The sequence below is a fragment of the Poecile atricapillus genome, chromosome 1 (genome assembly GCF_030490865.1).
Source record: "Poecile atricapillus isolate bPoeAtr1 chromosome 1, bPoeAtr1.hap1, whole genome shotgun sequence".
Classification (NCBI taxonomy): domain Eukaryota; kingdom Metazoa; phylum Chordata; class Aves; order Passeriformes; family Paridae; genus Poecile; species Poecile atricapillus.
Genome location: NC_081249.1, coordinates 127,516,061 through 127,533,247, shown reverse-complemented (window position 1 = coordinate 127,533,247; position 17,187 = coordinate 127,516,061). Strand labels below are relative to the sequence as shown.

Below are 17,187 nucleotides of genomic sequence, written 5' to 3'. Positions count from 1 at the left end.
AGCTTCTCATTTCTAATGCTTTTTTCCTTTTTGTCTCTTAAGAAACATTAAAAGACAGGAGTAACAGTGGGAAAGCACTGAAGGCAGGACTTTGCCTGATCATTTCTCCTGGTGCTTTTTGCAGGCCCAGGCATGAGCAGAGAGGCATCCAGGCTTTATCCATTCCTTCCCCTGCTGGCCTGCTGTTGGCAGGGCTGCTGGCCTGCACTCCAGCCCCTTCCCTTCCCGCAGCAGAGCAGCTGGCTGATGAGGTGGCTGAGGTACCTGTTTGGCTGAGCCACAACACACAACAATGCCGCTGTGCTGGCAGATGGTGAGCAGGGCTCAGGGCAATCAGGACACGGGTCACAGGACGGGAGCCTCATCCCTACAAGGAGGGGCTGAATGCAGGGGAACAGGGATGCTGCACTCCTGAAGCACCACAAGGTGATTTCTGGCTGGGATCTGGATCCTTTTGCTTCAGGATCAGTTACGAGAACAACAGAACTCAAGTTCAATATTAAGCAGCTCTGTCCACACACAGCCTCTTCCTGGGAATTTAGTGCAAATAATAATTTAAGGAAAAGTACATATTGGCCAGTAGGGAATGCTGTTTCCCCTTTTTACCACTGCACACTGTTAAATTTTAGGTCTGAAAGAAACCAGCCCAATGTGAGAGAAATTGAAAAGCATCAATGGGGCACTACACACACAGTAAAAAAAAGAATCATATCCAGCCCTCTGTGCAGTTTTCTCCTTGTCTTTAAGGGATTTAATCTTGCAAAATTCCAGGAAGGGCAGATTATTTCTCTGATTTAGGTTATCTGCTACAGAGGTGCATATCTGTCACACAACAGACTTTATGCTCCTTTTGGCGCTGAAAAGAATATTTTCTAGCAGCAGGGGTGCTAGGAAAGGGTTTATTCTGTAGTTGCTGTGCTGTGATCAATTGCCCCTGCTGCTCCCAGGATTTGAATCCCTCAGGATTTGCTGATGTTGCTGTATCAGCCTGCTAAGACAGTTCTCCCCTACTCTGCAGGGATCCCCCATCCATTTCATCCATGATTGCTTCAGACAAGAAAACACCAGAGCTGTGTGCGACTTTCCAGCCTGGAGCTGGGAATCATCTCCCTCGTGCTGTGGCTGGGGGGGAGGGTGTCCACATGGGCTTTTTAGTTACCACCAGGAGCACACTGGCTGCTCAGTGAGATTCTCAAACCAGAGGGTTGGATCTACCTTTGCATATTTATAGATGTTGACAGAGTTGTCCATGCTGATGGTCTGGGCACAGAGGATTTCACAGTGTCTCTGGAGGCCGTCCAGCTGGAACAGGCTGGCAGCCGACAGCAGCTATAGGGACAAGAGAGAGGCTATTTGAGATCATGAGGCTTGAAAGGCCTGGGCAAGGCAAACAGGACGGATGATTTCCTCTCTGAAGAGTCTCTGACTCCCTGTTTTAATGGCCAAGTCCTGATGAAACAGCAAAAAGGCCGCTCCATGCTGAAGTGACAGACTGACACATTTCCCCTCTTAGCAAAAGCACAAGCATTATTTGCTTCCCACAAGCATATTTGCTCTCCTTTCTGTCACCACGACACAGAAACACCAAGCAGTGATGTTTTGAAACTTTTAAGCTCATTTCCAAGCATTAAGTATGCTCCTGAACTGAATGGGAGCCTGCTGTTAGCTCCTGGATTTTGCCTTTCAACTCTGTTTTATGCCCCAGTGCACTTGGCAAGACTTGGAAGAAAAAGCTCTCTCACCTCTAAGATATCAGTGGTGGGAATTTCCATGGATTCTGTCCCTCCATAGTATAAATACTGCATCAGCATCTGGAATGGGAAGAAGGCCAGGCATGAAGTTATCACTGCAGTCATAAGGGGCCGTTGATGGCTGTGCTCTCCTTCCTGAGCAGATGGGAATCGTGTCCTGTGCCGGCTCTCACCTCCACTGGTGGCTTTCTTTTCACTGCCTAGCATGGCAAATCTGCTGCTTTCTAACAGTGCTTTCTCTCTTGGGTCCTGAAAAGAGCCCTGCTGGGGACTTTGGGCTGAGGTGACAGCGTGTCTCTGAGCAACACCACTGTCCTTGTCTCGGATCTGGGTTGGCGAAGCCTGGCAGGCTGGTCACGCGCGGAGCTGCCAGCGAGCCCAGCATGAGTGTCCCGGGGACCTCCCAGCCACTTGTCTCCCCTGCTGGGCTTCTAATCAGCTTCCAGCCCCTCACCAGGCCTGGAGGAAAAGGCATTAATTGTTTGCAGGGAGAGCAAGAGGCAGCTCCTGCTCTTTGATCTGCATGTACCCACCCCCAGCCCAAGCAGTGTCAGGGGAGGGAATGGATCTGGTGTGGGAACAGAAGTATCCTGGGTGCTGTGTGGGGTTTGCAAGCTCTGCTTGCCATTCCTAACAGGGCTGGGAACAAAACTAAGCTGCTTCTTGTAAGATTGCCTTATTTGTGTAACAGAGTTAAGTGAAAGCAATGCCCTTCCCAGCAGAGTCCTGAGCAGGACACACATCTCCGGTGGCTCAACATCCTCCACCCTATCTGAGCCTGCCTCTCCTTAACCCATCTGACTGCATTTACCATCAAATTGTGAAATACTTCACTGCTTCAGTTCTTTCTAATTTCTCTCTCTCTCTCTCTCTCTCCACTTAAGCACAAGTTTATCTTTAGAAACTTTTTGATGTACAAATGCTGTTAAGAAAGCTTGTTTCAATACTCAGTTACATGAGTCTTCTCTGTTGTGGCTTGAGCTGCAAAATTTGGAAGCCACCTAAATCCAACACAAAACTTGTACAGCCCCTTACAAGCAGAACAAAGATGTTCTTATGGTCAACTTACTTCCCTCTAGTGAGATAACAGCACTGCTGACCAACAGACCAGGTTTGTTTGCTTATAAAAAGAGGAAAAAAGAGCCTCAGCCCTTTAGTGAAACAGCTATACCACCTATTCTTCACTTCACATCCCCCCGTTCCTCCACTAAATATGGAAATGTCATAAAAGCATAGCACAATTCTCAGTTCTGAGCCTTTCTTTACAGGGATACTACTGATTTCTGATCATCTGATTTGAATTAATAGGAAGCCTGGCGATGCACCTGCTGTAAATAAATTACTTTTTGCTTAGCAAAGGATGAAAATGGTGCCGCAGAAAGTATGAAAATTATGTGTTGAAAATATAAAACTACTTTTCAATACAAGACTAGTTTCTCCTGCTTTATGGAGGAGTCAGATGCCTACGAAGAAAATAAGAATATAGACTGGAGGATTCTGTTTTAGGGCTGGAACTTTGGAAAAAGGGCATTTCAGAAAACTCCTGAAATTCAGATCTGTTGAAAGCTACTCCATTTCTACTTTCAATATTATCTAATTATGGAAACACTTATTATCTACTTATATAGATATAACTACTTGGGTTTGTCTTACCTTCCAAGTAGTTGAGAAGATGAAAAAGAATAAGGAAAAAGTGGAATCAAGTCCCATACCTTGAAAATGTTGTATTTCATATCGCTGATTTCAACAGTCTTGCTGCTGTGGCCATCATGCTCTGTTTTATTGGTCATTAGTGTCTTGAACCTGGGAATGGTTTCAAACATATTTAATTTAAAAGATTTAATTTAACTGTAGTAGTGTGTCACCCACTCCTCACAAAACAGCAAGAGGAAAACAAAGATCCCTCCTTGTTCTTTTCAAGTTGCAATTTGAAACATTTCCTTCCATTTAATGACAATTAGTTCGGGGACAATTTAAAACTGCAAATTGCCTGGATCTGATCTAATCCCACCCTGTGACAGGTGGAAAACCTTGTTACTATGCCAAGAACAGAGAAAGAAATTGCTAACTGCAAGTACACCAGGCCAGTGTGAGATTCCTGGAAAGCTGGAGAAACTGCAGCTCTCCCTGCAAACTCTGGGATAAGGAATGGGAAGTCTGGGAATGACTGGTGATGTACACTCCAACTACCAGACATTTCAGGGATAATCATGGCTGGATTAATTATGCCCCTGGTTAGTGACTCACCTGTTAGATGCAGTAACCAGCAGGACTTTGTGTGCATAAAAGAGCTTTCCTTCCACTAAGAAAGTTACATCAGACATTTCTTTATTGTTCAGAAAGTGAGGATCTGTTTGGTAAAGGGACAAAAAAAAAGTTGACTTTTTTTTTCTAAACTGTGCATGCTTTTCAGAAAAAAAATCCAAACAAACAAATTAAAAAACCCAACAACCCAGAAGCAATCAAAAGAAGCTCACTGCTCAGGTGAGCACCTCACCCAGCCGAGCTGGCAGAGTCTTTCGGATTTCAGGAATGCTGGGAATGGGGCTGGTGCCGTAGCAGTGGGTGAAGATGGATGCGAGCTGCTGGTTGATGGAATCATTCTGTGAGGAGGATGGAACAGGGATCAGCAACTCGACATCAAGCAGGTTCCAAATGTGCTGTAAGGGCTCAACCTGGGGCTTACAGCAACTGTACCCTACAGGAGTAACTCCCCATAGAGGGTCAAGCTTTAAATTAAGGCAGAATTACAATATCAGTGGAGTTATGGAGGTATACAGAGCTGTAGAGCTTCCCCCAGGTGTGTGTTTGAGGACTGTCTGGGGGCTGTTTATGAATTGAGATAAATGCTTCCAGGGCCATTTCCATGCCATAACTCCTAGGGACTTTGCCCAGACACTCCCTTGTTCCTGCTGTGCACAACAACAACAAAATCCCAGAACACTCAGCTCTGACAGAGTTATAAAACTCTGACTTACTTTGCTGGTTTTGAGGATGTCAAACATGAGCTGCAGCCCCTCGCTGACCAGCTCCTCGTTGTAATCCTCCTCTTTGATGGTGACAAACTCTCGCAGCAGGGTCTGCACCACGGAGTAGCGGGACTGGGAGAAGGTTGTCCGTAGGGACTCGATCCACACATGGAGCTTCCAGGGCACTCCTGCAGCCACAGAAAAAAGGGACAACAAAAGATGATTTCCTGAAGTGTCTGTGAGGAGATTATCCTGCTCCTATTACTAACATTTGGCAGCACTGAAGCAGCTCTACCTACATCCTAACAGCAGATAGATTTTTATCTTGATATTAAAGATGACTGAACTGGGTCACTGACACATTAAGTGACAAAGGATTGGCACCAGGATCATAAATTGGAAAAATTTCTGCTGATTTTTAAGCATCAGAGATTCCCTGTTTTGTTCCAAGCTTCATTGTTAGTCAGAACCACAAAATAAATCTGAAGTTGTAAGGGTACATAATACCACACAGCTGAGGTGTGAGGTCTTTTCTCCCGGTTACACACAAGCTTCAAAGCTTTTCTCTCTTCTACCTTGAGATCAGATTTATTCCTTCACCTTGAACCACTGATAAACACTGAATTTTAGGTGTCAGTATCTGACAGGGAGAGATGCTCCTTGTTTTTAGTACGTGGGAACAGAGGATCCAGCCAAGAGTAAGGGACATCCCAGAGCAGCAGGAATTTGAAAAAAAAAAACCCACAAACTTGTGAGGAGCCTTTAAACACTTCTAAAATTTACATTAGATAGCTTTACAGCTGGGGTTGTAGCTCTTCTAAATGACAGGGGCAGAAAAGGAAGGTTTTTATGCTCTATGTGCACAGTGCTCAGAAGGAAGGACTCACCCAGTGCCCTGAGCTCCATGGTGATGTCCACGTAGCCGTGCTCAGCACTGTAGTACATGGCCTCCTGCAGAGCCTTCATCCGTGTCTTGCACAGCCGCACCTGCCCCTCGCTGGAGCTGCCCTGGCTGGAGGTGTCACTCTCCACCCCCTCAGCCAAAATCTCCTCCAGGGACAGCACATCCCCCTTCACCTGCTGGGGCTGGGTCAGGAGCTTGCGCAGGACGTTCCTGAGCAGGGACAAGAGGTTTCACTTACTAACAAATGAAACTGCAACGACTCAGACAGAACAACGGGGATTTGGGGTAAGGGATCCGGCTCACTAAACAAAAATTTCCTTCCCAAAGACAGCTGGCACTGTGGAGCAGCACAGAAACCACATGTCCTTCCCTACCCCACATCCTAGAAACTGGTGCCCTACAGCATGGGCTAAAACATGGCCTGTACTCCTCACATGGTGGGTTTGTTTGGAATTTCACACAGCAGTTGCAATAAAGAGACTTTCTTGTTTGTGTCTTGTTTGGGGAGTTTGCATCACTGGTGTCCCTCAGCCAGCTGGGGACAGCTGTTCCAGACATTCCCCAGGCCAGCAGGGCCACCCAGCACTCACTGTGCTGCTGCATTGCCACCAGCCGCTGCTCTCCTTGCACCCACACCACTCCCTGGGGCTAAACCCAGCTTATTTAAGGGCCCAGCTTTAGGATCACCCCAGTCTATCCTATGGCAGAAGACGCCCTGAATCTCGCTAAGGTTTTTTTTTTCTGGGAAGACAGAGACTTCTGGAGGAGCTTGTAATTGGAGCAAGTAATGTCTTATTTCTGAAAAACTACCCTGAAAACAGGGTTGGAGAGCCAGGCTGGCTGGTTTAATGATTCACCTCTTGGCTGGCCATCCAAAAACCAGAGATGCAGACACCCAGGCTCTGCTGTTATTTTTGCCACCTCCACCTGATTAGATTCCATCTCAGAACATGAACCAGGATCTCATAACCCTCATCTCATAACCTACTCTTAGGTAGGACTTGGTCTGCTGAGGTAGGGCCTAAAACCAGCTCACCCTCAGTGCTGCAAAGCCACACCAACAAGTGTAAGAATAAGAAATAGCAAAGACCTTTGTTCTTTGTTGTCAGGAGAGTCTTAGCCCCATCTACCGAACTGCACATGCAGGGGGGCTTTGGATCACAAAGTCACACAGGACACACAGCATCACCTAGAGTGCAAAAACCCCTGCTCTGATCAGGAACACAACATTACCTGTGGCCGTGTGCTGCTGAGTGGCTGAAGCAGTTCATGTCCTCGTGAAGTGACGATGACATCCCGTTGACTTCCAGCATGCTCAGGAGTGGATCGGCGCCCCTGCTGAGCAGCAAGCTGACCAACTCGTAATTCCCTGGGGAAAAAGGACAGGAACATCAGGATGGTCCTTCTTTGGAAGCGTAAAACACAGATCTAGCCGCAGGCAGGACTCCCTGGCTCTGCTCCCATTAGATGGAGTAGGGAGCGGGGGGCAGGAGATCCAGCACTGGGTGTCACTGGGAGGGGAGGAAGCCTTTTTTATCCCTTCCATAAAGCCTGGAGCAGAGCAAGCCAGCCACTCATCTTCATAAAAGCACAAAAATATTAGAGAAATAAACAAAAGGAAAAAAAATAAAACCACTTTGAGGTGAAAAGTGTTGACAAACAAGGCCAGCACGGACTCATTCACAGAATGCTTAACTCCTGACAGCCTGCTAGAAGAAATGCAGAATTTTTACCTGCATTTAATAAACTAATAAACCAAATTTCTTTCTATAACAGTTACTTTTCCCCAGGCTGAATGGAAACTTGTTCATTTTTCACATCTGGGTGCTGCTTAGGCCCACAGACACACCCAGACTAGACAGGGGCTGTTTATGTTCCTTGACAAGTGCTCTGTGAAGGAGTTGGTGCCATCAGCCCTGCTGTGGGGCTCTGGGTAGGAGTCAAGCATGTGACAAGTTGGAAAACAGATATTTGGGGCCCATCAGGCTGGTGGCAGGAAGAGATGGAGAGTGCTGAGGCCACAGGGAGCTCACCTGCAGCTGAGGCCAGCTGGAGGGGGGTCTCAGCATAGTTGTCCTCCCCAGTGTTCACGGCAGAGCCCTCCACGTGGGCACCAGCATCCAGGAGCAGCTGCAAGGGGCACAGGAAAGACAGGGAGTTGGGAGAAGAGCAATTCAGAAGGACAAAACAATTCAGAAGGACAAAACCCAGCCAGGGCTGGGTGTTAGAAAGGAGAACCAGTGGGTCCAAAGTGAGGAGGGCATGCACACAAAGGGCCCAACTGGAGAGCACCACCTCCTCTTTTAATCTTCTTTATGGCCGTGACTGTGCAATTGGAATCTCCCAGCTCCAAAGGGCTCTGCAGTCAGAGCAGAAGTCCATCTTAGCTCCACGCTGTGCACAGGAAGCAGGGTTCCCCCAGGGAATTACCAGGCTGGTCATACCTTGTGGAGCCTGTGTAGGGATGCCTGGCAGCTGCAGGGATTTGTCACACAGAACCTGCTTTCACTGAGCTGCTGTGAGGGAAAGAGCCCCCTCTCAGATGAAGGGGAGAAGGTTACAGGGGGATGGGGATGTTTTTTAGCCAGGTGGGGCTGGCACAGGGCTCTGGAGCACCCAGAGCAGTGCTGGCAGGGGCAGACAGGGAGGGTAAGCCCTGTATGTGTGTATCCACCAGGATATTTCATGCTTCCACGACTGTGGACACTGCAGTACACAACAGGAGCTTTGATACACTTGGCTTCATCTCCTGGGAGAATCAAACTCGTATCTTATACATAAATTAAGGCTGTCCAACCCCTGGAATACCGAAGGCTGCCCAGGCAGTTTGCCAGATGGAATCTAATCTTTATAATTATGTACAAATGTACACAAACAAAAGATGAGTGTGTGCAGCCTCCATTTACTTATATATATTTTTTTTATTCCTTCCCCTTGAGCAGGAGGTAAATTAAATTCAACAGCAATTGATTGTCTGCTGTGATCAGTTTTTCATTCCCTTAGAAGTTTGGGTAGCATTTCTGGGGCTCCACCCCATCCTGCTGCCCCTTGTGATAATTCCACAGAAAAGGGAGCAGAGAGGATGCCACAGACTCAAATCCCACAACAGCTTAAGTCTTGTTCATGCAGTTCTCAAGGATTATGAAAGAAGTTGCAGATGATTTGCTGCCATTAGAGCAGAAATCAGCACACACTGGATTTTTGCACATGTAAATTTATAAACCAATTAATATCTACTGTTATAAAGCTCCTGATCAAAGAGCCAACCTGTAACCGGTCCACGTGAAGTACTAGTTTATTTAAAACCAAAGAAATTATTGTGCAGCACTGTTTTGGAAGCAGTGAGCTTTGGAGCAATACTGAAACCAAAGAAAAATATGGAAACACGCTGGGTTTTGTTACCGAAATTCCTTGCTTGGAATTATGTCACCAGTTTTCATTCTCCTTGTTTTAACCAACATGCAGTTTTTTCATTGTTTTTTCAGGAAGCTCAAGAAGCCCAAGAGCAAGGGCTCACAGCGCTGCATTTCAGTCCCCTGTGTCTCCTGGAAGGATTCCTGGCTGGAATCTTACCTGCACCACTGAGATGTGCCCATGCAACACCGCAAAGGTGAGGGCAGTCCAGTGCCGGCTGTCGGGATGGACCGAGGGGTACCGTGGAGAGGCACTGGGCACCTGGAGAAGGGAAGCAGGCACTCATTACCCACTGCAGCCTGTCTGCCTTCATGCCCTGCCTTGTACAGAACCACCTTCTTCCTCTGTGAGTGACAAGCCCAGGGAATGGGGACTTGGGCTACTTAGAGAACACTCCTACCACCACTGACCTGTCCCCTGGGATTTTTTAATGGGCTCACTGGTTTCTCCCTGTGGCAGATCCTTTCCTCCCCCTCCCTGTGCACATTAGACTTGCCAGTTCCAATCCTAATTGGAGCCACTGAGTGCTCCAAGAGGTTTTGAAGGTTTTCTCCCCACTCCCAAATCCCTGAAGCAACTGTTTCTGAGACAAATGCCTTGCTCGAAGCTTCCAGGACCGAAGCCTTCAGTTGCTAGGAGAGATTTCAGAACTCCTCCTGTTAGTTTAAAGATGGATAATAATGGGCAGAGGGTTACTCACTGGAATATCTAAATTTGCTCCAGCATCTATAAGCATTTGGACCATGGCTTCATCTCCAGCAGCACAGGCATACATGAGTGGGGTCATACCCTTCAGAAAGGAAATGAAAAATAAAAACAAAGTTATCTTTCTAGCCCTATCAACAGTAACACTGTCATGGACACAGCAAGTTTGAATCTTAATGTACGAAGTGTGTATAGGGACAGCATATATATATATATATATATATATATATATATATATATATATGCTTATAAAGCATTTTTGATTTCTATGAAGAGTGGGCACAACTGATACTGGAAAATGACTGGGACAAAACATCACTGGATAAGGCTGAAAGAACACAAAAAGGATCAGTGAAAATCCTAGCCCTGTATTGTCCACAATTCTCCAGCTTTCCCAAGGCTGACAACAAAGAAATGCCACTTCTTGGCTCATTTGTAGCCAAATGAACTGAAGGCAGAAAGCAACACAAAAATACAGAAGATGAATTTATTTGGCAACTTCTCCCCATTGCTAAAATCCTATTTGCCTCAATATTTCAGCATTTCAATCCCATAAATCTCCCTCCCTCTACTTAACCAGCAAACCATGACGGCTCAGAGATGAATTATGAGAAAAATGAGCCTTACTTATGGAGTTCATTCCTGAAGTATCCAAGGACAGAAAGGAAATGGCCTGGTAAAATCCATTCCTGCTCATATCCCACAGCTTTCCTGCCCCCTCCCCTTAATTATTGCAGGCATTTGAATTTTTTACATCTCTGCTGCTCGGTGTGCAATAACAGAGCTTCATCCTTAATGGAAGCTGTACTGTAAAATGGAATTACATCTCTCACACACAAGTTCTGCTCTTGACTCTGCAAAGGTGACTTTTCAAAGCAGCCACAACTCCCAGCTTTGTGCTCTGGGGCACTTCCATTCATGAAGATATTTCTGGGTGAGATTCTCTCTGGCTGAGGTATTTTGGCTTTTGTGGGGCTTGGGAGGCCCCACATTCATTATAGGCAAATAAACTGAGAATTCAAAATGCAGGTCTGCAGGCACAAACCCCAGGGCTCTAAAACTTGTATAGACTTACTGTTCTTTTTTAAATTTTTAGTGTTAAGTTTGCACTCTCTGCTTGCTCCTTGCAAAGGGAAGAAGAGATTGTTTTCCTAAACATCTCCAATTTCCTGAAACCAGAGTGCTTGTTGGTGCCCATCAGAACTGCATACAGGGTCCTGCTCTAAACTCACGTTTCTGAGGGGATGTTCTGAGTTCTTTTCCACAGATTTCCATGTACACAGATGGACAAGTGGGTCTAAACATCCTCACACCCTAGGAGTGGTCAAAATCCAAACCTGGATCTAAAGCCTTCGTATTAAATTATCCGGCAGTTCTGTCGTGCCTGAGTCAGTCTTCCCAAGTTTGGGCATCTGGCTTTGTCTTATTCTTTTCCAAAAGGAGTAAAACAAGCTGGTGGCAAAGTCCAGCTTTGGTTTCCTATTCCAGCTATGGCAGGCTTCATTCCTAGAACTTGGATTTAACTCTGCCTGGGCTTGGCAGTGCCATGCAGGCACTTGCTTGGACACAAAGCTGAGTTGCTCCAGAGTCAAGTGGAGAATTTCCAAGCAACAACATCTCCAGAGGGGGCCTGTCCTGCCCTTTTTGTTGGTGCCAAAACACTCTCTGAGGGGCAAAGATGACAGAGCTGCCCCACTCAGAGCAGGGCTGGCAAGAGGATCCCACTCAAAGGATGAGGCATCAATGAGTGACAGCAAAAACTCCTCAAACTTCCCAAGGAGCTGCCCAGAGGGGTCTCTGTGCTGACAAAAGCCAGACAGCTCCCAGTTTGCTGGCTGGATGAGAGAACGGGAACATCCTGCAGTGAGAAGTGACAGTCCTGGCACCAGTGTCTTTGGTGGTAGGGCACAGTGGCTCACAGTGGAAATCACAAAATTCTCTTTGAGAGAATGAGAGGCCTCTGGGCCACAGGAACAGGAGCTGCAAAAACTTATTTTAAAAAATATAAAGAGGAAGTGGGAAACCTTTATAATATAAATCTGCCATCTCAGTCACATTACTAAAGTGAGTATCTATGATGAGATACCCATGCCAGTGACCACAAAGCTCCTGATACTGGATTTGTAAATAAGGCAACTACAGGCCCAGATATGTCCAGGATCAGTTTCTGCTATTTGTATATACATTCACACTTCCCTTAAAACTGCAGGATGGTGGGCAGTGCCATGAAAGATGTGCAGTGTTCAGAGCTGGGTCTGAAATGCTATTGCAGTAACATGCTGGGTGTGAGAAAACCTCTCTACCTGAACATAAACCCTTCCCACTGCTCAATATCCTCTTGTTCCAGAGATGTGACAGCTCATTCTCCTCACTGTGACAGCTATAACGAGTGTTTATTTAGGAGAGGTGACTTTTTTCTCCCCCCTTTTTAAATTAAAAGCTAATTCCATGCATTGAATGATGCCCCAGAGGACAGACTCTGCTGTTACTTGATGGGACTGACAGCACGAAGCAGCCAGAGACTCCCAGGACTACCAAATCCCTATGGTCCAGTGTAGCTGAGCAGAGAACAGTTAAAAATGGATAAACAGACACATCACCATGATGGACTCTGAGCAAATCTAACACTGACTGACACCAGACCACTGGGGTGGGGATCTCAGTGCTGTTTCTTGTATTCCAAACTGCCCTGAGCCTGAAAGCCATGAGACAAAAACACCTTTTGGTCACTCCTCACTGACTCAGTCAGGATTTAGGCTGCTGAGCCAGAGGGGAGTGTCACTGGAAAAGAAACCACTTTGCTTTGACGTCCTCTCAGCACGTATCAGACTTTCCATTCACTGCCCCTGTGTTAACCTGCCTGCCATCAGTGTCTGAGACAGCCCATCCGAGGAACAGACATTCCAGCTGATAAACAATCCACTCCGGGCTCTAATGGGATTTTTTTCTTTTTGGAGGGGTGGCATGAGAGTGGGGAAGTATTTTACTGTGTTTTAAGGGATGCATTTTCAGCCTAAAACACAAGCTAGAATTAGAAAACACTCGGAGAGGCAACAAACACGACCCGGTATTGATTTGCCACGTGGAAAGGAAGAAGTGAGCTGCTGATGCAGGGAATTTTGGGGTTGTGAGCATTTGTTCTGTGGCACACCTGATCATCCATGGTGTTCACCCCATCAGGGCCCAGGGCATCGATGGCTTGGTTGATCAGATCCGTCCTCCCGCAGTTCAGCATCCGGAAGCCCAGATCCTGCTGGAATTTCTCAGTAGCAGCTTTAGCATCCAGTCTCCTGAAGGAACTGAAGCAGCATTCAGGTCTGTGAAAGACAAAAGAATTCCTGAATGGTGCCCATACCATAAAAAAAAATATATGGATCCTTAGTCTTTTCCGGGCAAAAAATACTGAAATTTTGAAAAAGTATGAAATAAAAATCAAATTTAGGCACCAGAACACCCTCAATGCTTTTCCAGCAACTCGATTGAAGGAAGTGCTTTAACATTTCTCTGAGGATCTACTAAATCCTTATCCTTTAGATGACTATCAGGACAACTTTTATGAAAGAGCCCAGGGATTACTGTAAATCCTCTGGCTGTCTGCTCAGACTCTTCTGAATTCCAGACCTGGAAGTGTGTCTCCCTCACTGAAGGACCACTTCCCAACTGGAGGTTGGGACTGGGAGGCTCAGCCCTTTGATGTTATTTTGGGGTGAATGCCTCCCACAGTACCTGCCTGGTTTCCAGCACAGGCTCTTGAGCAAACTCTCAGTGATTGAGATATCAGCCTGCCAAGTTCCTCTGATAAATGAGATGCTTTCAGCACAGCCATCCTCCTCTGGAGAGCCTGGACAGCCTGCAGAGGAGCAGACCGCTCATCACCTCACACAGAAGATTCAGGATGAATCTCATATAAAATCCTACCATAATTTTGCTCTAACTGGTATCACAATCTACAGTATTATCCAGAAGAAGATGTGATTACTTCATATAATAGTAAGAAGAAAAGAAGAATTCTGTTTAAAAAAAAAAAAAAGTGAAATAAAATGACTCCACTTTAAATCCAGTGAACCTCAGGAAAATAAAGTTTTTGCAGGGATGGAACTTGCCTTTGCACATTGTTCCTATCCCACAGCAAGCCAGGAATGAATAAATAAATAAACAAAACAGCTTCAAGACCTTTTTCCCCCTGAACATACTGGATACAAAATTACTGCTTTAAAGGATCAAATAATGTGATATGGAATCAACTTTTTTTTTCCTGCTAGTTTTGATCTTTCATTCAACCTATCTTATAAAGCAAGGAATAATCTTGTAACTAAGTCTGAGGCATGGAAAAACCCCAAACCCAAATACATATATTGCATATTTAACTTTCAGAAAGATAAAAATCCTTCTGCCCCACCTTCAAAGTTTGGCCAAAGCTCCTTTATCTCTGGAAGTAACAGAAGATTAAACGTGCGTGGCCTGTATGGCACAGCAAGATCTGGCTTCCAGAAAATGTAGTAAAAGGACATTTTAAGAAGTTCCAAGGATTGGAGGAGCTTTCCAAAGCTTAGCCCACGTACTTGAGCTGGCGTGGCTCGCAGTCCAGCCCCGGGAGGAGCAGCCTGGCCGTCTGCCTGATGTCATCGCTGTCCACGGTCAGGCTGCGCCGGTGCTCAGCGTAGGTGATGGCCACCCGCATCCACTCCATCAGTGGCGGCAGCAGCATGAAGGGGCTGTGAAGCGAGGGGAGAAATACATTATGGAACAAGGTCTGAGGCTGGAGGACACTCTGTGGGTTCCGGGGCGTGCAAGGGGGAACCTGGCATGGATAAATCCCACCTGAGGAAGGAAACTGGACTGGAAGGTCATGGCAGCAGGAAGGAGCTGCTCAGCCTTGATCATCTGAACAGTTTATGTAATAGCTATGTCTGTTATTCCAAATAATCCATAGGCACAGGACTATTTATTATTTATTATTATTTTCATGCTCATCTGCTAGGAATGCTAAAAATATCCTTGACTGTTTGCAACTTCAAACCTTGCTAATTCAGTCCTGCCTCCGTTAATCTTTACATTACCATTATCCCCATGGCTTTTTGCATTTTGCCTTTCCTATGCAGAGCTCAGTTTTGCCTACCTGACCCTCAGTTTTTCCCCCCCGAGCCTCCAGACCATAGAACTGGTGGAAAAATGAGGTTTTACTCAATATGAAGGGCTGGAAAGCAATATTGGAATATAAATAAGGTAATCACAGCAGCACCAGCAAATGATTAGCCCTCCTTACTCCTGCTGTAAGAATGAACACAGCACTGAGATTACACATTAATGTACAGTTACCATAATACTCTCATACATCACATATCTCATCTACCCTCTCAATACACAGCCAGACTGATCAATTTTGCTTGATTTTTCCCCAAGGATACCTGCCACCCCAGTGGAAAGCTTGGAAGTGCCAGCTGTAATGAAAACACCTCTCCCATTCCCCGTAACAACTTCATTAACACTGTAGAAAAAAAAAAAAAAAAAAAAAAAAAAGGCCTTTCCACTTAACTATTCAAAAGAAAAGAACTGAGGGGAGAAAGGATCAATTCCTTTACAAAGTTCAGAGAGAAAAAGATAAATATGAGGGAATATGAACTGATTTGGGCATTCATTAAAGCAGCTGAAGCCAACAAAGGCATTTTTAAGGCTGTGCCTGTGTACATGTGCAAGGGCAGAAGAGTGAGCTGCACCAATCCCATTAGAACTCATTTATCCGTAATGGGATTTGCAAGCAGAACTCCCTTTATCACGACTTTGAACACCCTTTAGGCTGGAATAACTGCACTCTGTAAAACTATGTGCTGTTCCTATTTCCCCAGTTGCAAGCTGCACCCTGAAACGCTGCCATTATCACCCTACAAACACACCCACTACTTTCCCTGTCTTCTCCTTCTCTTCCTTTTCCTCAGAGTTGTGAAACAGGATCTACAAATCAGAGGGTTTTTAAGCACTGGATCCATCCTGGATTGCCAGGGCCAGGGTGTTTCTAACAGGACATTGACTTTCTCCTGTTATCAGTTTACTTTTCTGTCAAACAATCAGAATATCAGGGTAGCTACAATCACCACCCTGAAAAAACAACTAGCAGCTCATCCTTCCAAAGACTTCCTGAAAGGGATGGGATGAATCATTCCAGCTCATCCAATTCAGAGCTGATTGACTTCCCCTAAGGGAAGAGCAGGAATTGTCAACAGGCATTTGGGAGATGTCTTTCAGCAAATTCTCTGCTCCAGGGAATTTAAACTCTTATCCGGCCTGGAAAAGAGCCATTCACACTTTTCGAATGCAGGTATTTAAGAGAGGAAGGAAAATTAATTATATTTCTATGTACTCTGCAGAGCTTCTAGCATGGGATTCAAAGTTCCACAGAGGTGGCAATGGCAGATAAGTAGGCCAGGAAGGCTAAAAGCACCAGAATGAAATACAGAATTGAATTATATTTAGATTGGGAACGTTCAGGAGCACTGAAAAAGCTCATCTTACAATAGAGTCCATCTGCCACCTTTTGTGGTAAATAAAGATTTAGGCCACATCCCAGCTTCCCTGACACTGCCATGGTGGGAGTGGGAGCTGGGCACAGAACCATGTCCCTGATCAAACCCTGGTGACTGACTCAAGGCAGCCACAGCCTGTGGTCAGCCAGCAGCAAATGCCACGGAGTCTGCACCAGAAATAACACCTATCCTGAAGGAATTTCCACTCTGCAAAAAATCCACATGTGCCAGGGTTATAAATGGCTTCCACACAAGCAGGCCTTGGATGTGGAAAACTTGCTTTGAGAGGAATGGCAAGGAGAAAGATTTTTTTTTTTCCCCTTCTGTTTCTTTTTTTAATCTCAACAGATTTTTTCCAAAGGCTTTAAAAGTGACAGTTCAGACTGCCTGGTTCCCTTGTGTCCAAAGGAGAGCAGACTTTGGAATGTAAAAAGCAGTGTCAGGAACGATGGTCTCATCCTGCTGTCCTGATTTTCCAAACCCCACCACTGGCATTGCTGTGCAAACTGGATAAATTATTCATTATTTTATCAAGGGTCACTATAATGGCTTTAATTGCTAATTTGCTGGAAAAAAACTGTTTCTCTGCAAAATTTCTAGCTTGAGGATGGGCTTTTTACTCTTTCCCACTACTTTTATCCAACCATTTCCTTTCTCCCAACTTGGCCATGCTCTGGGAACAGCTTTATCTTCCTTTGCTCACTGACACTCCACCAGATAAGCAGCATTATCCCAGGACTGAAGCAGAAAGAAGAGGTGCAGTTCAGCTGAAAGAAACACCAACACTGGGTCACGTCACACTAAGAAAATAAATGAAATTACTCATTTTCTAGAAAATAAAATGCTGTTTTCAACCCTGTGGCCCTTAACCTGGGCATCCATCTGCCTCCAAGGAATCACTGATCATTTCACAGTCTGGAAAA

At 45.6% G+C, this 17,187-nt stretch overlaps 1 protein-coding gene across 2 annotated transcripts in view; it reads right to left on the bottom strand.

The window, feature by feature from the left end:
• Window positions 1-17,187, bottom strand: part of ABTB2 (ankyrin repeat and BTB domain containing 2) — a 115,387-nt gene that overhangs the window by 3,964 nt on the left and 94,236 nt on the right. For both annotated transcript variants that reach the window (XM_058828304.1, XM_058828312.1), the window contains 13 exons: window positions 14,306-14,458; window positions 12,895-13,060; window positions 9,739-9,828; window positions 9,198-9,299; window positions 7,658-7,754; window positions 6,858-6,993; window positions 5,608-5,834; window positions 4,730-4,908; window positions 4,249-4,354; window positions 3,999-4,101; window positions 3,464-3,554; window positions 1,743-1,811; window positions 1,216-1,329 (listed from right to left, as the gene is read on the bottom strand). In XM_058828304.1, the coding sequence (XP_058684287.1) occupies window positions 1,216-1,329; window positions 1,743-1,811; window positions 3,464-3,554; window positions 3,999-4,101; window positions 4,249-4,354; window positions 4,730-4,908; window positions 5,608-5,834; window positions 6,858-6,993; window positions 7,658-7,754; window positions 9,198-9,299; window positions 9,739-9,828; window positions 12,895-13,060; window positions 14,306-14,458 (1,633 nt within the window). The remainder of the gene's footprint in view (window positions 1-1,215; window positions 1,330-1,742; window positions 1,812-3,463; window positions 3,555-3,998; window positions 4,102-4,248; window positions 4,355-4,729; window positions 4,909-5,607; window positions 5,835-6,857; window positions 6,994-7,657; window positions 7,755-9,197; window positions 9,300-9,738; window positions 9,829-12,894; window positions 13,061-14,305; window positions 14,459-17,187) is intronic.